This window comes from Anas platyrhynchos, chromosome 11, assembly GCF_047663525.1.
Source record: "Anas platyrhynchos isolate ZD024472 breed Pekin duck chromosome 11, IASCAAS_PekinDuck_T2T, whole genome shotgun sequence".
In the NCBI taxonomy this organism is placed as follows: Eukaryota; Metazoa; Chordata; class Aves; order Anseriformes; family Anatidae; genus Anas; species Anas platyrhynchos.
Genome location: NC_092597.1, coordinates 18,608,992 through 18,632,851, shown reverse-complemented (window position 1 = coordinate 18,632,851; position 23,860 = coordinate 18,608,992). Strand labels below are relative to the sequence as shown.

The following is a 23,860-nucleotide window of genomic DNA, read 5'->3' as shown; positions in this document are numbered from 1 at the left end:
AGCTGAATTACTGCCAGGGCAAACAGCACGAGTGTGTGTGTGTGTGAAGGCAAGGGAAACCCAGCAGCACCACAGAAGGATGGAGAAACTCCTCCCAATTTTAAGGGGAAAAAAACCATTTAATTACTTCTCTGATGTTGATGCTGTCCATTGGCAAAAATCAAGGTGGGCCATGAATCCAAGAGTGTTTTACAAAACACCAGTGTATGGCAGCTCATATGGGCTCTTAGAAAAGAAACTGCCTTTCTGTTTTAGGATGAGAAAGAGAAGAGTAAGCCTCTGACCCAAGAGCAGAGGTCTTGATCCAAACTAATAAATCACCCTGGTAGGTAAGCATGAAGAGTAGATGTGTTTTCTGCATTTGCCTCTCAATTTCAAGTTTTTGAATTCAGTTTCGTTTATTTATTTATTTATTTATTTTTACATGATGGAAAGGAACTGCACTTTTAACTCCAGGAGAAACAAAGGCAGAAGGTCAATACTGCATAAGAAGTCTGACTTCTCTTGGTTTTCCCCTGTGAGAACACTGATGCTACTCGTGCCGGGAATTTTTTTAAGGGACTCATTATTCAGGTAATAAAACCTGCTTCCCCTTGCCCCAAAGTGCTCCGAGAGCAGGGATGTTCAGGAGCACGCTCAGGGCACCTCGCAGTGGGGCAGGCAGGGGCTGAGTGTGCAGCACTGTGCAGCGATCACGTCTTGAAAACCTCTCGCAGGCACTTGGCGCAGCCGTGCGCTGATACATGGCAGATCGGTGCCTGATGTGCTGCAGGAGAGCTTGCTGCGACTGCTGTAATTACAAGCAAAGCGGAAAGGCAAAGGCAAGTCTTCCAAGAGACAAGCATTAGGAACATTTGTTGAACAACGCTTCTTGGGGTGGTGGCGGGCCCCTTCAAATCCTCCTTACGTTTTCCCTGTGCTGGGGATGCATCAAAGCCACAGAAGCTTCCACAGAAGCAGTGAAAAAATATTAAAAGGAATAAAATCCGCACTCGGGGTATAGAATAATAAATATTTATTGCCTTTCCTCTTTGCACGTTGTAGAAACAGATGCACAAAGTAGTTCAGTGACTTGCGGGAAGTGAGCCAAAGGCAGCTTTGCTGCCGATGCAAACGAACAGGGTCAAAGGAACTGCTCCTATTTACCTTCCTAGCAGAGCAAAATGTGGCTCTGTCCAGCCAGCATGGATCTAGGATACCATCCTCTTGTAACCCCTGACATCCCATCCCTCAAAAAGGCCTGCCTGCTCCACTCCACACCTCCCAGTCCCAGCTCCTCAGCAGAGCTCCGTGCTGGGCGCTGCAGATCCTGCAGTGCCAGGCAGGACAATCCACCGAGATGCGGCCCCTCAAACACCGAGACGTCTGCTACTTACTCCTCAAGCACTGCCAAGCCGTAGCAGCTGCTGTCAGGAAGCCAAATTGCAATAGCTTCTGTTTGTCCAAGGCCCAGACACCAGCTCCTTCTCCTCCCATGGGACGAGGACCTGTTTTTATACCTCTGACTCGAGTCCTTTCGGGGAAGCCTGCTGTACTCTCTCCGACCTCTTCCAGCACAACCACGCACTAATTAAACTGTTTGTTCTCTTCTCACGCTGCCGTGAGCACGCAAATACTACAAAAAGCCACACACAAGCAACGCGACTGCATTCTGTTTGTTGTTCCCAGATTAAAGGCAAGTCCTACCATCCAAAACACAGCATTAAAAAAAAAAAAAAGCAGCTGCAATATAGAGAGAAGAGGCTTAAGAACAACTGTTACCACAAACTTTGGATACGGGGATCCCAAATCTAACCTGTCTCAGGGTCAGTAACCTGGCTTCAAAGGGGATGGGTGGGAGCTTCCATTTCCAGCCTTTCTCAGTGGTTTTTGGTTGCTTTGTGTAGTCGCATTAAAATTACCAACCCCACCTAATATCTCAAACGACACGTCCCCTCTGGTTCATCCCTCACGGGTGAGATACAGGGGCACAAAAGGATCTCTCTCGTTATTTAGCTGGTGATACATCAGGCAGGAAACAAATCTGGCAAAGTCTTCCCAAGCAGCTCGGGCTTTAAGCACCCCGTCTCCAACAAGGTGGCAGAGCTCACGCACACACCCACAAAACAGACACGGTGCTAGCTTAAAAATGAGCTGTGGAACGAGACCAGGGTGAGGGAAGAGACCGCTGGGGGAACAAGAACCAAGGAAACGATGCTTCCTCAAAGCAAGAAGTTAAAGGTGGGCAGACAGAGGACAGGCTATATATATATTGTCCAAGACACATTTCTTTCCATAAATGAATGGTTGAAATGCATTGCAGAGAAACACGTAATGTGAATCAGTTCAAGGAAAGAGAAACCTGGGGTGGTGGTTGGTGACACAGAACCCAAGCAGGTCTCTGGGCTGGAGAGGAGGAAGGCTGAATGCATTGCAAGGGGACCACACGTACAAAAGTCCCCGGGTACCTCTGGTGACAGCAGGTGAGTCGGGCAGGTGCAGCTTCACGTGTTCACGAGCAGCTCTGCAAACAGCAGCGCCTGGCAGGCCGTGGAAGCCACTGCTCTGTCTCCATGCAAACTCTGCCCACCGTTTCCTAATGCAGTTTGTTTTCCTCCTTCGTGTCTGAAACATCTCCGGTTCATTTAAAAAGCCACTTTCTTTTTGTGGAAACAGGAAAGTTCTCCATTATTCAGCACTTATTCCACATGGATGAAGGTCGTCGTCCTCTTTAAAGAGCTCTCCATGCAGCATGTAACTGGACCAAGATGAAATTAATTTCATTTTCTGAGATCTGACTTTTGACACCGAACTAAGTGGGTGGGAAGGGATAGAATGGCAGCAGCAATTCCTTGCACAGCTCTGGGGGAATGACACCTGCAGCACCGGGACCAAACCCCACCGAGCTCCTCTGGCCTCTCTTCCAGAGCATGTGAAGGGCCCTGGGGTGAGCTGCTCCATCCTGGTTAGCACCAAATCCCAAACTCCTGCTCTAGAAGATGACATTTAATACCTATAAATACATCAGTCACTGCTCTTCCATTTGTGACATTTGCAACACGCAAGCATGTTTGTAGGAGACTTCCAGGAAGTCTTCCAACCCCTTAGGAGCTTAATAAGGTGAATCACTGTGTAAAAAGGTACTTTAGTAATCAGAAAGAACCCGAAGATTCAAGCTGTGCCTAGGGGTGAGAGTAATGAAGAAAAGAAGGAAGGAAGAAACAGAACAGACAGAAGTGAATGGTGTAAGCACCCTCTCATCTCGTGGAGAAGTCATCATTGCTACCTTACTTCCAGAGCTCAGAACTGGGTCCCAACAGCTGCAGATCTGCAGGAAAATAAAAGGGCAACCAGCAGAACGTTTAATAAAGCCCTGAAGATATGATTTAAGCTCATTATGGCAGATCCAGGCCATACAGATGGTCCCAGGATCAGCTCCATAACAGGTTGGCATCAGAGCAGTCCAAAGCTATCACCTGGGCTGAGGCTGTGCCTCAACTTAATCCCAAGAGGTCAGGAACCAAAATTCCCCCATATACAGTCCCCACTAAGAGGGTGCAGCAGAAATTAAGTGTAAAAATTCAGAAGAGCTGACCTGAGAATAAAGCAGTGAAGAAACTCGTAGAGGTGTCCGTGACCTGGCTTAATACAATGGGTAAGAAGAGCCCAGCAAGGGACGAGCAGTGGTGCCCAGCTTCCCTGACCTACCCTGCTCAGCTCACGGCATCAGCTGGTTCATGGCATCTCAAACAGCCCAGAGGAGATTTGCCAGCATCACGTAGAAATCATACGCCAGTTAGAGGCCCTGGAATTAGGTTGACTTTGTAATTCAAACAACAAGCACAGGAGGAAAATAGATAAAAAGCCAAGGGGTTAAGAGCCAGGATCTCCCTCCGTGCTGGAAATACCGCTCGCGTTTAGCCTCGGCTTAGGTCTCTAGGTTCACAGGGCTGGGAAGATATTGGCATTCGGGCAGACGTCAGCAATTCTTTCAAGCGAGCTATAGATACCAAAGGCTGGAAAGTCAGAAGCATTTCATTTGTGTAAAACGTGCCACACCGAGATATTTAGTCTGTTGCAAATGATGCTGCACATGAACCTGGAACACCGGGCTTCTTGCAACCAGACAGCCCAGCCTTACACATGGATTTCTCCTCCAGCTCTGCCGATGCTCCTGGTCCCTTATTCATCCCAAACTGTGCCCCCTCACAGGGCATTTGGGACTTGCACAGCATCCAAAACCCTAATATGAGGTCCCAGGGTGAAAAACGAGAGGAAAATGAATATAGACCAGGAGATGAGCGCACGTTATGAGCACAGACTACAAATCAGCAGCAACAAAGAGCCACCTACTACCTGTTAAGTGATTGAGCTCACGTTTTCAGCTTCTGCTGCCCTGGACAGGGTTTTTTCTCCCTGGAAGGACCTGTGGAGGCAATGGGACAGGAGGAGGGCAGCCCGGGACACGCTGCCCAGCTCCCTGCGGGAGCACTGCCAGTTCCCACGGGCAGCAGCGCCTGGGCTGGGAGGACCGGGGGCAGCGGCGACGCCGGGGGACAGAGCTGCCCGAGCGAGGTTGCTTTTAACCTCCCTGCAAATAACAGGCTTTTTTAAGCTGTCGGCCAAATATTAAATGTCACTTTCATGCTAATTTTCAAGCTTGGACACCAGCGTTTGTTTTGCAGAGAACGCTCCAGAAAGCTTCTGCCTTCTGCACAGATGGGTACAGCCAAGACCGAGGGAAAAAAGCCACCAGAACTGAAGGTTGATTTCACTCCTCGTGAAATGATCGCTTTTGTGATTTTGTTCGACATGAAAGGTTACAATTAAAACTTGGAAAAATGAAAGCAGAAGATAGCTTTTGTCAAGAAATATTGCCAGTACTTCTGCTACACAAAAAGCATATTAAAGGCATCCCACTACTCAGAAATCAATATTTGAGTTAGTCTTATTAAATTAATTTTTGAAAGCTTTTTTGTTCTTCCATCTTTAAGCTCTCTCCAATTTGCAGCTACAAAACCCTGAAACAGTAAAGAGAAGAGGGAGCCCGTGTATCCTGTTCGGGGTTAGACCACGTCCAGCTGCATGAGAAATGCAAAAATAAAAACCAGAAGGGAGGAATTCAGCTTCTGACTTGGTGCCTGTAGGATGTCACAGCCCTGGGAACCACATCTCTGCTCCTCTCCGCAATTCCAGCTAGCCCAAAGGGCAGAAGATGAAGGCGCAGCTCCTGCCCCACGTGACTGGGTGTGCAAGGACACTGCCACCAATATCTCCACTGCACATTAATCTCTGTATCACCCCTGAAATGGGCCAGAACCATGAGGTACTGATGAGCCTTCAATTTATTAATAACTTTCTTTGCTCCCTAGAGGGAAGACATTAAAAAAAAAAAAATCCCATTTTAATTTCCCTTGAAGTAATTTAAGAAATGATCATTCTGACCTAACCTTAGGCTTTTTTTTTTTTTTTTAAATAGCCTGTAACTCCCCCCCCCGAAGGCAGCAGCAAACCAGTTGTCTGTAAATGGAGATTTGCTCGGTCTCCAGTTGTATGCAGGGGGGATTAAATCTCCGTCATCGTTTTCAGAGCATCATGGCTGTACGCAGAACGCCGCACAAATGGGGAGCTGCGCTAGACAAATAACAGGTCGCCCATCCAAAAGGGCTTACATTAATTACGTTAATCCAGCGGAGACAGGAGTGTGATTAAACAGGCTCTGCTGCCCGGGATTTGGCTGTTAGCCAGCAGTAATCCCGTGCAATCTGCATCTGAAGTGTGTGCGAGGGGGATGCTCCCACCACCTCCCTTCAACAGAGCCGGAGCCGGGCAGGTGACGGCGTCCTTAGGGGCAGGAGCAGTTCCTGGAGAGCCGCCTGCACCTCCTGGGGCTGAGAACATGAGAACCCTGGGGACTCCAGGTTAGGTTTTAACTCTAATTAAACCCCAAAAGTCTCTTTAAGGGAGAGCAGCACTAGGCATAAGAACCACAACTTTGCTCACCCCCCCCCCTGCTGCACAGATACCTGGCAGCATCAACGGGGTCACGAGCCAGGCAGCCTCAACCAAATCATGCCTGTGACCAGCAGAAAAGACAGGCCTTCAGGCAACCGAGGTCACTCTGTACTACGCAGGGAAGCTGTGACTAACACGCCTCTAACTGGGTCGGAGCAATACGCCTCGACGGGCACTCCTGGCCTTTCTCCTCTCCCAGCACCCTCCTGCAGACAGCCAGGGCCGGAGGGTAGGAAGAGCAGAAGGTGCAAGCCTTGCAAAATCGGTCCGTGGCCGCTTTTTTTTTCCAGCAGCAAGGCAGCGTCACGCCGGCGGTGCCTGCCAAGAGCGCTCGCTGTCCCCGGCGGCACCGAGGGTGGCACGGGGAGTGACACAGCAGGACACAGCCGTGACTCTGCTCCCGCAGCTCCAGGGTAGCAAAAGGCTCCCCGAGCTCCTGGCCCAGCTGGCAGCAGCCCCTCAGTGCTGCCGGGTTTCCAAGCACCTGGTGTAATCAGAGCCCAGCTCGTTTATTTGGCTGGCTGTGGTAGGCTGTCTCCTGGCCAGAGGCGTCTCCCAAAAAGGGAGCAGCAGCCCCGGGTCACTGCTAGCAAGCAAAAGGAGCTCTCTGCATACCCAACTCCGCAGCTTCTACCAGCCCCTTTGGTCTAAACATCACCTACAGCAAGCAGAGAGCAGGTCCGGGCTACCTGGCACTGCCCCAGAGAGGTGCCAGCAGGAAAAACAATGAATTATCTGCTAACTTAACTCGTGACAGTGCTAGCGTGGGCTCTGCCGTGCAGCAGCTGGGTTGGGCGCTGGAGGTTGTGAGGGAGATGCCCACACACAACTCATGGGATGTGGAATGGGAAAGCTCCACTCCGAAACATTAAATCCCATTGTCAGCTCTGAGCACAGAAATTAAGCAAAACCTTAAGTTGAGAGAGATGCGTTTGAGCAAATCCCATTCTGCCTCACTCCCCATTGCATCCTTCTCAGAGAAGTCACCAGGATATTGTTGAAGAATCAAGGTACACTCCTAACAATGACAGAGGTCCTTACCCTTCTTTTGCCTCCTTTGCACACATCGAAAATAACCCATGTAAAGGCAGATCAGGCCAACATTTCATTCCTAAGCCAGAAAACTAAGGTAGTAACTTAAGCCTATACATTCATGCAGAAGATGATAGAAAGATTACTGAAAGCTGTTTCTAAATTCTCAGTCTCATTTACCAACTGACGTGCTACACGGGGCGAGTCATTTCTTTGTCTCAGCATGGGAGATGGGACAGAAATCTGGCAGACAATGCAAAGAAATGCTCGGGAAGCGCCTCGATAATGCAAAGTGCAGATCACGCCACACGGTTTGTTTTGCAACGTGTTATTTCACAGTCAGGTAGAAAACCCCACTTGCATAAGCAGGGAGGGATGTGAACGTACAGCCACCCAACTCCGTGCTGGATAAGCTCAGTGCAAACCGTTAAAGAAGAACAAACTTGGGGTTTTGCTCTACCTGTTGTTCCCAAACAGAGGTGCTTTGCCACGAGCTGCTGACAGGTCATTTATTCAAAGTTTGCATTTTGCTGGAGAATGCCAGCATGCCCAGAATAAGAAGCAGCAACGTTTTCCCTGGGTCAGCAAAACAGGGCACACGCAGCTTTTGTTTTTCACCATAGCCCTAGCTGGGGAGGCACGGCTCGCGTTCGGAGGCACAAGTAGTCCCAGGCACACGGATGGAAACGGGCTGGGGCCGTATAACATCATCTCATTCACAGTTGGAGGCTTTCCAGTTAATAAAACGGCCATATGGGGCATTAAAAAACAACACAGAAAACAAAGCATCTCCTTCCTTTGCCACCTCCAGTCTCAAAAATTCCTCCAAAAAATGCCAGCCAACAAGTAAAACAGCAGACAGCAGCACTCCTGAAACTCAAGAATGCCTTTTTTTTTTTTTCTCCCTTACAAGCTTTTTACCCACTGCAAGTGTTATCAGCACCTTTGATCAGCGTGCTACAGGCAGGAGAGGACTAACGATGGGCTGGAAGCAATAATTAGCATCTTCAGCAAACACTGGGATCTCTTTGGGAACAAGGCCCCCAGCAGGCTCACTTCCCCTCCTGACACCACCCACGCCCGCCAACAAAACACGCTGCTTATTCACAAAACAAGCTTGCCTTGCAAGAAAACAGAGGCCACGTGCAACCCGTGGCCTAGGAGGAGGCACACAGCAATGCCTTAGAGAATCGCCCCGGGACTGCGATCCAGAAAGGCAACGCTTAGCCCAGATTCTATTTAGACACCTAATTCCCATGGTTATCAGTTAAAACAAAGAGACCGAATTTTCATAGAAATTAAAGAGCTTTTTGATGTGAGGACCCAGGCTTCTGTGCACTTACTGGAAATGGCACATACCGTGGTTTCTCCCAGACGGGCTCAGCTCCCACGTTAACTCTCTTTGCTCCTCTCCCCACCTAAACATGCTGCTGCTCCCCACCACGCTCCTCCTTCCTTCCCCTTTCACACTGCCTTTTTCTTGCCTCTGCTTGTGCAGATTTCCCAAATCTTCACCCCATCCTGAGCCCCCTGCAATAGCTCCCCAGTGCATCGTAGATTCGATTTCAAATTGCCTTCCTGGCCTTCAGTGAGCAGCACGGACTTCCTTGAGCACATCCTTACCTTGCACTACGCCTCCTCGCCTGCCACCTCCTCCTCCTGCTCCTCCAGCTCACTCCTGGAATTTACTGCCCCTCCAGGACTAATAAAGCCCAAACTTGCTGATATTAAAGCACGGAGCAAGTCTCATCTGTTTACCCAGACTCTGAATACCACAGGACAGCAAGACCGATTTATTCAGAAAGCCTCACTCCAGCTGCTGCAGCCACCACATTACAGGGGTTTGGGGCGTGCTGTGTGCGAGAAACTCAGAGCTACACCCGGGAGTATTTTATCAACACTGGAGAGCAGCACGGCTTCATCATCACTCTCTTCTTTATCTGAAATGTTCACTTCCATAGGTCTTCTATGCATCAACCAAACCCATTTAAAGCTACATTTTTCACCTAAGGGCCTGCCCCAATCTTTGCCAGCTGCACCAGCCTGTGCCGTATCTCCCCCCAGGCACCTTTTCAAGGGATTTCCAGAGCACTCCTACCCCTGGTGGGATCTGGCAGCAGGAAGGAAGGGCAGGGTGCTGGCACAATGGCCACCTCTGGCACCGCAAGGTTTTTGACTGGTGGATGCCACTTCCAAAACATCTTCACTCCTGCTCCACCACCTTCACAGCCTCAAAGCCAAATCCCGAGCATCCAGGCAATTAAAACTGGCATCACAGAAAAGAAACAGACTTGGAAGAAAAATGTGCAGGCCACAAGCAACATTAAAAGCAATAAGACAAGCCCAAAGTGCATTCCTTGTGCTGGGGGCTCCTGGAAGCAGGGTACAGAGCATCAGGGAGTACGACTGCCCTAAACCCACTTCTTGCTCCCCGTTGGTCTCCCTGCAAAAGACAGCCTTGCTCTTTGTTTAACCACCCAGCTCTTGGAGACAAATTAAAAATAGTTTGCCGAGGTGGGGCAGGATGGTGCTAACAGACAAGAAGCCAGACCCGTTAACCCCTCTGACACCGAGGAGGAAGGGCACAGGAGCTGCAATGCGCTGCAGGAATGCAGCAAGGAGTTTCAGGTGTCAGAGTGAGAGCAGGGCGCTGGCGTCAGAATTCCCTGAGACCATTCTCGCCCTCCCACTAACTCGCTTTATAACCCGGGAGACATTGCTGAAGGAAGAGTATTTGTTTAACCTATGCTCAGTTTGGGTTTTACTACTGCTTATAAATCAAGTCCCTCCGGGATGCTAAGCACCTAACGAGATGCTGTCTCCAGTTACAGGCCAGGCTGCACTTCCATTTGGTGCATAACTCCCACCAACGCAGGAAGGGGCTGGAGAGACAAGGAGGTATTTCTCAAGCTCAGGTGACAGCGGGGAAACAAAAAGCAAATCTTTCCATACGAGCAGCGATCCTGGTCAGATCAACACCCAGCAAGCACGAACACGTGCTTTCCAGCTGCCTCTGCTGATCAAGCAGGAGGTGTATGTGTCTCCCTACAAACCTCTTACCCGTTACCTGTGGGAACTTCACACCTTACTGAGGACCACAGCAAATGGCTCAGTCTCCTGCAGTGCTGCCCCTTGGACAGTCCACGAAGCAGCATGCTCGTCCACGACAAAACGAGTCCCAGAGCAGCAAGATTTACAGAACAGAAACAAAGACACGCATTGCACAAAACAGCACAGTAAAACATCTCTGCCCAGCAGGGATGTAGCTTGTATATGAAACGCCCCCCCTGAACTTCACCACGTTACATCCTGTTACGAACAAGAAAATACATCTAGAGGACAAAACCATCAACGGCCCCAGATAAGAGACGACCCACAGCTGAGGACCAGAGCATCAAACGATGCTCATGCCTCCTCCGCAGCACGGCTGGGGATGTTTGCAGCTTGCTCCCCACAAGCCACCGCCCCTACGAGGCCCCCCCAGCGCGAAGCTTGTAAGGGGACGGAGGGGAAGCTCTCTCTAACAAGCATTATCCTTTTGATGATTGAATTAAGACATCCATATGTTGTTAGCTGATGGCTAACAAGATACAGGTGGTCTTTCATCACTGGGGTAATTGGTCTCTGCAGCAATGACTAACGCAGGAAAGTTGTCCCAGTTGTCTTTTTTTTTCCCCCCCCCTCTTAATATTGTTTCTTTTCAACTCTAATAAGCAACATCACTGTCTTGTACAAGCAGCTGCAGCAGGAATGTTTTGTCTAACATTGAAGACAGCAATGTAAAGCAAACTGCAGGGAATACGCAAGCAGAGGCAGACAGGAAGGCAAGAACTGCACAGTGCAGCTTGCTTCCTACCTGTTTAGCTCTTGGATTTCCCCTGCTGCTTCGATCTGTTGCCTTTGGTTGGATTCTGCACCTTGTAAGAGCCTTGCCTTGGTGCAGAGAAGTGCCCCGAGGTATTAGTGACCTGCTGTTAACGCCCATCCCAGGTACTACCGAAATCCTCAGGGATTAATTAATAAAGGGCTACATTTGGACAGCCTCCCCGAGACAAAATCGCTATTACTGAAATCAAAAGGGGACTTAGTGAGGGCAGGCTTCCTCTAAGGAGAAGCCGAACGCCTCATTAGCAGCACAGTTAACGAAATGGCTGCACCTTGGCAAAAAGAAATCAGCAGAAAATTTCTAAGTGCTTTCAAAACAGCAAAATTCAAAGGAGAAGTTTAGGGACCAAACCCCAATGTCTAAGGCAAAGCCAGAGGTTTTCCTCCATGAAAAAAAAAAATAAATAAAAAAATCAAAAAAGCCTTGAGCGTAATCCCAGGGTGAACCAAGCTGTGTACATGACAGAGGAACACCAGTTTCGACCTGTGCTGTGCCATTCCCTGCTGGAGCTCCTGGGGTACATGAATGGCTGATTTCACCTTTCCCAGACTCTGCCTAGGTCCTTTCCTCAGCGTTTTGTGACAGCAGAGCCGGGTGGGAAGATGTGGCTGATCTGACAGCTGTGAAGTGACAAGTTAGTCAGTGGGGAAACACCTTGGCAGGAGCGTAGAGGCGGCCGTCCTGCCAGCACAGCAAACAGGGCTCCAAACCCCGGAGTCAGATCGCTGGTAGGTTAAATCCCAGCGCCAGGCCCCTGGTGACAAACCTGCCAGGTGGGAGGGTTTAGATCGTCACCCACCCGTGCAGACACGGCCCTGCCTGACCTCCCCGAGCCTGCACGCTACCCCCGGGATGGTCTCCCCTTCAACGAGCTCTTCTGACTGGCTTATAACACCACCACAAAGCATTTCGAACATTACTTATTTATTTAATACGGTGCCTACCACTGGATTTCATCATTTTTCTTCCAGGTCAGTCCATTCGGGGTAACTGGATGATTGTAGCTGATGGGACCGCACCGGTGGCTCTACGGCAGCTCTGCCCCAGAAACGTGTACTGTTGGGCTACTCACACCTTTGATTCATGTCACAGCTGTTCCTCTGCTGTTACCACCATTAATTTCTAATTAGACAGGTTCGCACACTGAGCCTGACACGCTGCTCAGGCACCTTTTGGATGTCTCGTGCCAGGTAACGCGCACAGCCTTGGGCAGGCTCGGCCCAGGGTTTGGCCTTCCCTCCCCGCTGTCCCTCCCAGCCCCAGGGAAAAGCTCCTGCCAGCCCTGCTCCTGCAGCAGCTCTGCTGCATTTAGTTGCCGTGTTGGGGAGAGATCACTGCCTGTCAAGTGTTTGTCGTGGCACTGCCAGCCTTGGCAAAACCAAACACTGAGGTAACTCAGATAAGCACTGTCTGGCATGCAAAGGGTGTGAACACCAAGCAGGCCAGGCACCCAGCTCCAGCCAGCACGCTGCAACCTCTCCCCTTCAAAGGGGAAAAAAAAATAAAATAAAAATGGTTCAGCCAACAAAAATGACACACTGGCTCTTGAAAGAAGTGAAAAAAGCCTATGGAAAGTGACAGGCAACACAGGTCATGGGCATGCTCACGAGCTCAAGCAAACTGAGCTTCTGTGAAAGTTTTGAGTTTACTGACACACTCCTGTGAAGCACCTTATCCTGCAGATAACCACACAACAGCTACCCGTAGGCACGCAGCCATGCAGGCAAGCTTTCCCCCAGGCTCACAAGGCAGCAGACATCACCCAGTGCGACCGAGAGCAGCAGTAAGAGTGCTGAGCAAGCTGCCCCGAGCCCCTGCCTGCCCCCCTGTGCAGCGGGGCACGTTTTGTTAAGCCCTGCTGACACCAGGCAGTACATGTGCGTGTCAGGATACAAAGGAGAGCAGGATCTGCTTGCGACTTTAAGGCAGTGATTATCTTTTAACACCATTCCCCCTGCCATTCAGTTCGCTGACCTTCTTTTATTGCAAGGTTACAGCGGTACAGCAAAATTCATGGAAGCTGTCTTTTGCTCACTTGGGTGAGGATGAGTAGGATAATCATTTCTGACAAAACCCTAAAATATCCTCCATACCAAATTGTTTTGGTGAGAGAACAGGACAACACAAGCCTCAGTATCATGCAACAAATAATCACCACTGCTCTGAGGCCAGGGCCCTGATTCATGCTGGCAAAGGGGCAAACCCCGCACCTTGTCCTGGCTGGCTCCTGCAGCCTCTGATGGCACACGCAGGATGACATGTTGGCTCTGGCTGATGTTTGTGCCATTAAGGAGGTACAATACGGCCTTCAGTTCTTGACATGGTCAGCTCAGCACCTTCCAATCTATTTAATTAATGTTACGAACTTAGACCTAATACGTACCGTCCTCTGCGTGTCTGCCATTGAAATGACAAACAGCTCTCTCCCAGGGCACTGCTTCAAAGAGGCTGCCACAGAAATGATGTACCTCATGAGGCTCTCAGATGATAACTGTTTTAAATACATGACAGAGAAACCAACATGTTCAAAAATTAAATTATTTTAAAAAGACATCAAAATCAGCAAATCCCTAAAGTCAAAAATCAGCTGTGAAGCAGACAGAGCGCAGAGTAACAGGGAAACAGCTCCCACCCTCAATATGGTCTCACAAATTCATTTGTGTTGGACCCAAGCCTTATTTACTCAACTCTTAACAAAAAAAAAAGGCTATTAGCAGAAGGTTAAGGTAACTGGAGCACTTGCTGTAAAATAATGGAGCCCACAGCAGTTATGACTTTGTGCATATAGACATTTAATTGAATAAATACCGCCTTTCCCAACAGCCCTCCTGCCTGCAGTGGGGAAGGTTATTCCTGTTAATTGATTATTGCTACTGCTCTAAGACACCCTACACACTTGTTTAGGTTTCCATTTAATTTTCCAGGATATTATCACTGGCAGTGTAAAAGGGGCCATGTGTAACCACGCCAGCCCTGCTGACACACAGCAAATGAGGACAGAGATCTCTCCCCAAAGGGGGATAATTTATTATAAAAGGCTGCAGGTTATCAATGGATCAGTGGGCTAGGCCAGCACCGTTAATAGTGGTATATTCACATGAAGCCATGCAATTTAAACTGATTGGAGTTAGTCCGCGGGGAAGACAAGAAGGGAATTTGATGTGAAGACACCTCCCGGTAATGAACAGGCATCACAGCACTCATGTTGGCAACAACTCTCCTTTCAGTGCTGTGCTAATACCTTCTCTTTCTCAGCCCTTTGGAGACGGTGGCAGAAAGGAATGGCTCCCCAAATCATCTGTAGGAGGATGCACTTACCGAACAAAACGATCACAAAATTCTGTCAAATCTCTAGGCTAAAAATACTTCGTACCTATAGAACTGCACACCCCAGCGGGGAGAAGAACAATTCTCTGGAACAAGAGCTCACCCTGCAAGCAAACGTGCCCACGTGGAGGTGGACAGCCTCACCAAACTTGCAGGTACTTGATGGGCATGCAGAAGATACACAACAAATAGGAAATGTCAGCTGAAATCCCCTATGGAAGATGTGGGAGAAATGAGCTCTTGAAAGGAAGAGGGCTCAGGAAAGCACGAGGCTGGCTGAGCTTTAAGCAGGTGAGCTCAGGAAAGCAGCACCCAGGGGTAAGGCGGAGAGGGAATCTGGGCATGAGAAAATATTCTAAAGAACTGGGAAGGGACAAAGCAATGCCCATCTCGACACATTTCTGCGGGGAACGAGGGTCCTCACCAGCTTTAAATAGCGCTTCTCACACCGCAGAAACCAAGCGACGTGCAGAACAGAACATGCTTCCAGCATGAAAGCCCGATCAGCCGCACAATCTGCTTTCAGCTCCAAAATACCCGTGTTTCCCAGCATTACATGCTGTGTCCCCCAGGAAACAGGACTCTTAGGCTTCTGAATAAATGGCAGACATTTATTCATTATTTTTCTACCGTGAAAGGTGCCACCACTGACTGCTCATTCTACACTCCTCCAAATGTGCTAAGTTGCACACAAGGACATTAGACAACGGAGGGGTTGCCCTGTAGATGGTTAAGATTTTCTGCTCTCTGGTTTTTATGGCTTTTTCTTTAATGTCATGAACTGCATTTTTATATTTGCTTTTAAAATCGGAAGCCCCCTTTTGTGCTCTTTTTCCCTCTAGGCATTTAGTGATGAACCCTACCACACGTAACACCAGATACGCAGAAGATGAATGGTTTCAAGGTTCACAGCAACTGCTTAGCTTGCCAACAGGCGCTTCCTAATAGAAATCTGAGTACTATTTCTTTGTATTGCCACACGCAAAATGTTGACTCAAACTCTGATGATTTCAGCATCTTACGCTGATAACTTGCTATTAACTCACTGCTATAGATACGCTCAGATTTAATTCTTGTCAGTAGGGAAAACGCTCCTGCTCCTCCAAAACACAATGGTTGCTGTCATTTTGACTGACGTAAGCTACCATAAGTGATTTTTCAAATGGACAAATTTATCCCTGGAGACAGCAAGATTCCAACTAGGGCACATTTGTCTTCCTCTGCGGCAAATCTCGAGTTGATGCTTACAGCAAACAAGGAAGGCACCAGAAGCGAGCACGAGCACTGCTCTGCAGTTGTGGTGGCAAAACCAAAAAGGCTTCCACACGTCCGATGCAAAACAACCCCTGCCAAGGTCAGGGTCAGCAGTGACAGCGCCGGACACTGCCCCCTTTCCTGGGGCTGGCAAGTCCCATCTGGGCAGAACTGGGCACCGAACGCCATCCTGTTGAGTTTGCCTCTTACATTGGGGTCAGCAGCGACAACAGCCCTAAGATAAACCCAAATACACATAGTGCAGACCAAAGAGAAGCTGGGAAGATGAGGCAGAAGAAAGCAGCTAAATGGACACATGCAGCAGTGCTGAGTTCTCTATTTTTCTGTTCCTCCACCCTTCCACAAAGCAGACCAAGAAGAGCTGCATTCCCCCAAGCACACCGAGGTCAGGCACACACCCCTGTACTGCCCATGGAGGAGCACTCATTGTTCCTTATCACTCACTCTGGCTCAGGCTTGCCCTTTCTGGGACTTCCCTCGTGTCAGTCTTCCTCTTAGAGCCATTTCTGCGAGCCACCAGGACTCCAGTCCTCTGTCCTGAACACGTGGGGTATGTGGGCATGAAGTTAAACACCGAGACAGCTTGGGAGAACCCGATGAAAGTCCCTGGCACGTTAAAGACCAACCCAGCATTCTTCTGAACGAGCCAAGCTCCTCACAGCCTGGCACTGCTCCCCTCCAACATCAATATCAATTTCCTCCATCAACAGGAGACAGAATAACAGCGACTTCCTCCCTATAATGCAGCCTTTAATTGTCCCAGATCAATTACCGGCTCCCCGCGCTATTCATTGTGCTTTGCAGGTAACCGTGGTCTAGACGAGGTGCAACAGCTTCAGCAGCAAATGGTAACTGCTGCAGGAACCCAGAAGGAGCATAAGGAGGCTGCCAACAACATTCACCTGCCACAGCCCTGCCCTGGCTCTACCTGAACACACAAACCACTGCTGACACCAACGGGGGCACTCCAGTGACCAGAAACCGCTTGCGAGGTCTTGCTCATCTGGGAGGCAGCAAATCCATACAACCGCTGTCGTTTTCCCCCTGGATCAGCTCCGCGATGCCTCTGATCCCCCTCCCAGTGACACAGTCTTCATCGATTTCCACAGAACTTCGCAAGAGCTCGCAGAAGAGGCACAGAGGAGGGAAATGTCAAGTGAGTCATTAGCGGGTAGAAAAAGGAACTGTGTAGTAAGGAGTCCTCAAAATGCTTTTCCCCCTTTAAAGCAAACAATGCCACAAATCGAGGGGATTTGAACAGCAGCGTAACTGCAGCAATGAGTCCTGCAGCCTGAGGGAGCGAGGAACTCCTCCCTCGGAGGGGATGCTAATACCAAATGCCAATTAATGCAGGTGGCACTGTCCTGCTCGATTTGAAGTCTTTGGAGTCGAGACCTTAAATATGACAGCAGACAGGGAGAGAAAAGCACCAGAACAGAAGACTTCTCCGACTTGAAACAGCTAAGAAAACTCCTACATTTTCTCATTTTTTCGATGTTATTGCCAACTTCGTGACCTTTGCTCTTGGTTGAGCATCCTCTTGGTTGCTGAAATGCAAGGGAATGTATTTCCCATCATTAGCAGGAGCAGATGTGGTCCTGCTACCTTCCAAACTCTGTTACAGCACAAATGTGTTTTCTTCTGGACATCCCTTGGCGTGTGCTCGTGTGCATGCATCTTTGTGATTTGATTTGCCCTCAGTTACCACAGCACAGCCCTTTTCCTAGGGCTGGTTACTACAGCAACAGAATCTGTTTGAGTTTGTTAGCAGGCATCAGAAAACCTCCCATAACTGCTGTTAGCTCCAGAAACATGAAGCTACATGTCAGCAGCCTGTGCCACAGAGATACCTTCCCATAGGAGTTCACCCTACCTCTGTAATTACGAAACTCCATCAGTCCCCACCTCCTTGGAAGGACAGCACAAGCCTGAACAGCCTCTGCCTTCAGAGGGTGCACAGCAGAGGGGCACTGCCCATCTCCCGTGTGCATGTCACTGCAGGGAAACCACAGTGTGCAGATTTCACAGATTCAGGGTCATAAATGTGTTCTATTTCACTCATGCTATTGGCTTTCATTACTACTGAAAGTAAAGTCCCACTTTAAATCCCGTGTGGTAACACATCTGCATTCTTCTGCATACACACATTTATATTAATACATACACACACAAAAGTTGTGGTTTCTTTTTTTTTTTTTTTTCCTTTTTTTATTATTTTTTTTTTTTGTTACACAAAGCAGTCTCCCTGTATTGTCTCTTCCCTGCACGGAGGTTGGACGAGATGACCTGAAGTTGCTCCACTGAACTCTTGCACAACTTGGAGGGAAGAAAAAAAAACTCGGCGCATGGGTTTAGTTCCGTCTAACTCACTGCCTTGGGACAAAAGAGGAATTTTATTGCAGGTGAAAAATTACTGGCACTAAGCTGCCAGGTAAGAGACTATTTCTTCCCCCCAGCTACAACAGAGCCCAAATGCAGCCCATCCATACCTGACAGCAGCAATATACTGGAGACAGCACAGCCTGGTCGATCTGATCATTTCTTACCAGCCATAGTGGAGAGCTTGGCCAGACTATTACCACTGGTATTAATTAGTTTCTGTCCTGAGGGAGCAGCCTATGCCAGATTTGCTCCTAATTTAAACTGAGGGAACTTACCCAAAAACGTTTCATCCGGTCACACACAGGGTAGCCCCTACTGAGCGAGCGTGCTATTATGAGAAAGAAAACTGCTACAAACATAGCCCAGTGACAGTACACGCCGCAGTTATTTCCTCTGTGAAACAGGAGAACCAAGCGGGTAAGCTGCTCAGCCAGCTTTCTGCTAAGGCCACTGAAAATTGCATTGACGACATCAACAAAAATAATCAGTTAAACACAAATCCAAGCCCATAATGCTCAAAGGGCGCCTTAAACTACAGAACTAGACCACCTCTCAAGCACTCACAAACCCAAGGAGACACGTATTTCCACCAGCACCCTCTCCATTTATATTCATCCACAGAATCCATTTTTTCCTGTTCATTTCTTCCTGCTAGCTTTTATTTTCACTAACCAAATTGACTGCAGTTTGATGTAAGAATTAATCATCCCCTACCCAAAAACCTACTTGTGATGGATAGCTCGGGATAGGACTAATATTAAACTTCATTCAATCAGCTGATCGGTTGAGTGTGCACACAACGTGCACTCTTCTGTGACCCACCATTTATACAGAGAAGTCCAGATCAAGATTTTATGATTATGATACATTTCTACCTGCAGAAAGGAACGCTACATGGTTAGAAGCGAGTATATGAAGGAAAAAATTATGAAACTGCACGTAGCAAGCAGAAATTATTTTTTCTGGCTGTATTTTCCCAGCTACGGTTGAGCTGCCAACTTTAAAGAAGGTATTTTAGCATGCAAGATGAATGTATCTAAGGAACTAAAAGAATCACTCTTCCTAATCTTCCTCTTACGCACCCTCCTTAATCCTGTTCTCAGACATGAAGCATTGCTTTCAAAATGCCCACGGAACAGCCTGAAAGAAGTTGCTGCTCCTCCATATCGTTATTTATAACAGATAATCTTAGAACCGCTCTTAATTCCAACTCATCATTTACGGAATTGGCAAAGTTGCCCCAGTGAATTTAGTCCCATTATTCACCTTTGGGTTGTACAGCACCTTGTGTTTTATGTATCACCCTGCTCTATCCAGAGGATCCCTCACAAGCACTTACAGAACCTAGTGAAGGTTAATAACAACCAATACCAGAAGTACCAGGATTTTATGGCCGGTTAAAGGAAAACACAGACACTTTGAATATGTAGAAGAACATCTGAGCCAGACAGAAATAAACCCAGGAATGCGGAAACCATGCTATAGAGTCAGTCATTCCAACAGGCCTCCACGCTATCCCAAGACATATAAGACCCTTCAGAAAGTCAGTGGGACTGCCCAGCTTTGGCCATCCCACAGCTGTGTTCAGTTATAAGTGTCTTAGAAAAAAGAATAGCCACCAGTGGGATCACCATTTAGTTGATGTTTAAAAGCGAAGTGAGGGGTGAAGGCACAAGCGCATGCAGTTTTTGTCACTAAAAACTCTACTAACAACTGCAGAAGGAACCCAGTAACAGCAGCACATACTTCAGCTGTATTGTGATTTAATGCACTGGAGCCATTTACCTGGTGGCAAGTCCTGAAGAAAGAAGAATGAGCCAAGACTGAGGTTTTTTTTTTCCCCCCAGAGAACAGCTTCACGCACAGCATCCTCTTTAAAACTGTCACAGAGGGCACTGCTGAAACCCATGAGAACTGTACTGAGATACTAGAGATGTTTGACCGGGTAACCGAACCCCAATTTCATATCTTAGCCGTCTGGAATAATTTTGCAACATGATCACCAGAATCATGAGCTCAACTCTAGGCTCACCAGATCTCAAAATAGACATCACCAGCTTCCGCATCCCGTTTCGTTACAGGGATCGCATTATCTGGGGTCCTGCCACAGCACGCTGGGTCAGCACCTCCTCCATACCAGGCACTTGCTGAAATGTGATGGTGGTAGTGCCACGACACGCATCCCTTCTGTCTCCTTATACAGCAAGGACTGCTCAGATGCAGTCAGGTGCTTCGGAAGGGAAAAGGAACTGGGGTGCCTTGGGACAAAAAAGTTATCACCACATATGCTACTTGGAAAATCTTCAGCTAAAACTCAACCGTAAACAAACAATATCAGAATTTAAAGCAAGACGGGTACACACAATAAAAGGAGCAAGCATCTTTCTAATTACACACTAATAATTACCACAGCTGTCAACTTCTACCACTACTCCAATAAAGGAAAGTATCAGCGTGCTTCCCTGCTGCTTACCAACCACTTCGGTACAGCCCAGTGCTTCGTTACCTTCCCAGGCACAGATGCACACAGATAAGAAATGTCAAGGCATCCCTTGCACTGCCAACAAAGATGACAAAAGGGACATGCCTGGCCTCAAGGAAAACTTTCAGCAAGCCTCACCTATGTACAGAGAGGAATCTTTCCGCCTCACGTGGTCGTCGATGTAGGAAACTCCCAGGGGCTGGACGGGGGTAGCACCAATGCCCAGGAGGACCTGTGCTCCGATGAGCAGCAAGTACATCATGTTGGTAGCAGTCCGATTCCTGCAGATAAGGTCCGGGTCTGGTCCCTCATCGCTGGTGGACCCGTTGGCAGCGCACACATCCCTCCCTTCGGCTCCCCAGCGTATTTCCCCAGATTCGTATTCATACTGGTGGGTCAGAAATTCGGGCAGTGCGGAAAGCAGGGCGCCCAAGGCCATGACTATCCCTCCACATCCTATCAAGCGTGGTCTGTGTCCTCGGGCCCCAAAGTAGCTCACAAAGAGGATGAGGGCCAGGTTGCCGATCTCGAAGCTGCTGGCAATGACGCCCACGTCAGCACTCTGCAGGTTGAATCGCCGCTCCAAGGTGGTTAAAACACTCACCTACAAGAGAGAAATGCAGATAGAGTTACTGAGAGGGAACACAGACTGCTTTCTGTCCTCCTCGTATGCCCTGCTAATGCACAAGTTTCCTCAAGTCTCCCTTACAGCCAAAAACCTACAAATCAAGGACACACAAATCACAGCACAGTAGCAGCTGACATCCAAGTTCAAACAGAGCCCTGCTGGAAGGTCCTAACAGCAAGGGACACTTCGTGACCTACCACTCGTCTGCACACGTGTTCATTTCCAACTCCTAATACATCGATATCCACATTTTGGGTGCTTGCAGAGCCCTGAGACTCTGTGATCAGTCAGCCTTTCTTAGGGCTCCTTTCCATCTGACCGTGCAGCCTTCACATCCCAAAAACACTGCCCCACAGGGCCAATGTAAAACCACCCCAAGCAACACATCACACCAGGCACCCAATCTTTCTCTTGGAAAGAACCACGGTTATTGAGCAGCAGAAAACCTTGCAGGGACTTGGCTCACAGGCTAGCATGAGGCCACGAAGTCAGTCAGAGACAGCGACGCACAAATAGGCAATTTGGCTGGCAGAGAAGGCTTTTATTAAAGCATTTAAATAAAACGCCGAGCAAATGGCTTAAACTGTTTGTGAATTGGTTAATGACTTGGATCTTCAATTGCGGAACAGTTCTGAGAAGACTCACAAATTAAGATTTACATAGAAGATCTCAATCTACAACAAAGAAGGGAAAATTTAACAAATAGCTGTTATTTAACATGAAAGAGGTACAAGAACAGTCTTCAAATACCTCACATTGCCGCAGAAAGGAGTGATTTGTTCCTTGCCTTCAAAATGGGCAGCACAAGCAGTGACAGGCTTAAACTGCAGCAGAGATGATTCAGGTTAAATGCAAGGTTGGGGGGAAAACAGCCTTCTCCTGGCGAGGGTTGTCAAACAGGGAAGCAGGCTGCCTGGAGAGGCTGCAGAGCTCTCTCAGAAGAACACAGGCCAGCAGCTGTCAGGAACAGCACAGGTACGGCTGATCTCGCCAAAGGGCAGGAAAACGGACCGGCTGATCTCTTGAGATGTCATCCAGCTCTGATCATTTGGTGCAACGCAACAGCGTGGGTTTTACGCGACAGTCAAGGCACGGATCAAAGCGGGGAGACGAAACGTTGGGTGCCTGGCTCGCTGTCATCCCTGCTCAAGGGAGAAAGCTCAGCACATTCTCCTGTCTACAGCAGTGTCCGTTTTATGCAGGAAAATCACACAAAAAAATGGAAAGTGTCACAGAAATGCCAAAAATGTTTACCTTGGATAAAAGACTACCTCGCTTTTCAGGCTGCGAGAGATGAAGATGTTTAAGGTTGTCCTTAAACAGGCAGGTTTCTCTGCCTGTTAAAAACATATTATAAAGAAAGAAAATAAAACAAAAACACATTATAAAGACCTCACAGCAGAAGGTAGCCCCTGGATAGAACAAAAATAGCCTCCCACTGGAGGCACTGAAAATCTTTGCTGATAAACCTCACGAAGCAGGAGCCAGCCTGACCGACTTTAAAGTATTCTGACAGCAGCTCTTGTCCGGGGGCAGCTAGCTTCTGCTAGGGGACACCAGGGCACAGCTTGGACAAAGACAGCCCCAGCAGCCACGAAAGGGAAGAACAGGAACAGCCCACTGCTGCTGCTCTGCACCAGCAAAAGCCCCCAGACCTCAACCTGAAAAGTGTCAGAATCAGCTCTACAAAACCAGATGGGATTCGTGATTTTTGAAAATCCAGCCTTTGTCCCGTCCAGGCAGTGGCCATTTTGTGCCAGTGCTGTCATCGTCCTGGACTGAAGAGTCAAGAGACGAACAAGGTCAAAACCAAACAAAGAAAAACCCTAAAAATCCAGCCCTTGACTGCAGACAATGCAATAATTCTTCCCCACACCAAACCCAAGTGAAGATGTGTGGGTCCAAGGGAGAGGAGACCGTGGCTCCATCTGACACAGGGGTACAGTACCTGTGGGGGTGAAACAGCGCCGTGACCCACCAGGAGAAATGCTGACCCTTTCCTGAGGGCACAGCACAGTCTGTCCCTGCTCCAGAGACCTCCAACCAACAGTGCTTGAGCACACAAAAGTTCTGCAAAGCCAGCCCGCTGCTATGGGAACCCCCTTCGTGCACCTGGGCTCTCAGCACAGCCTCCAGCTGCTAATAAAGCAGAAGGTGCTGGGGTGAGGCTGCCGACCGCACCGGCACGGAGAGGCAGAAGCAGGCAGGCGCCTTCGGACTTCCCTAGGGAACTGCGTGGTTCCTGTCTGCTGGCCCTGCTGTGCTAGCAGGCTGCAGGAGCTCCTGCTGCTGTTTTGATCCTTACTCACACCAAGAGACATCCTCAGCGTCTGAGATGCAAGGAACATGAGGAATGCAGGCGAGCTCCTTCTCTTCCAGATTCCCCAGCTGAAAATGCCTCGCAACCAGGGCTGTAGTTCTTGGCACTGCGGTCAGAGCCAGCAATGCTGCACCCATCGGAGGCATAACAGCCACAGTGCTCACCCAAACTCTCCTCCTGCCCTCCTGAAACCCAGCCGCCACCTTCAGCACAGCCCTGGGGGGAAGCACAGTGATAGCTGAGGTCCCACCAATATGTGGTGCGGCAGAAGGGGAGATCTCTCCAAGATGAGCAAATGACTCTGAGCGTGCAAAACCACTGACAGCCATGGAAAAATAGCCCCCAAATAAAAATAGAGCTTGGAAATAAATAGTCAACATGCAGATTTTTAGCCGGAGAAACCAGGAATATAACTGTGTTACCTCCAGAGTGGCAGGAGCTGAAAGCACAGCCCCAATTTTTGCTTTGACATTGGCTGTGACCTTAAACACGCGCACTGACTACAACCCCAGCGCTAGCACAGCAGAGGTGTTA

The 23,860-nt window shown here is 48.8% G+C and overlaps 1 protein-coding gene across 1 annotated transcript in view; it reads right to left on the bottom strand.

Moving 5' to 3' along the window:
• The window catches only part of SLCO3A1 (solute carrier organic anion transporter family member 3A1), a 129,096-nt gene that overhangs the window by 85,202 nt on the left and 20,034 nt on the right, over nt 1–23,860 (bottom strand). The window contains exon 2 of the mRNA XM_038184934.2: nt 20,517–20,982. Within this exon, the coding sequence (XP_038040862.1) occupies nt 20,517–20,982 (466 nt within the window). The remainder of the gene's footprint in view (nt 1–20,516; nt 20,983–23,860) is intronic.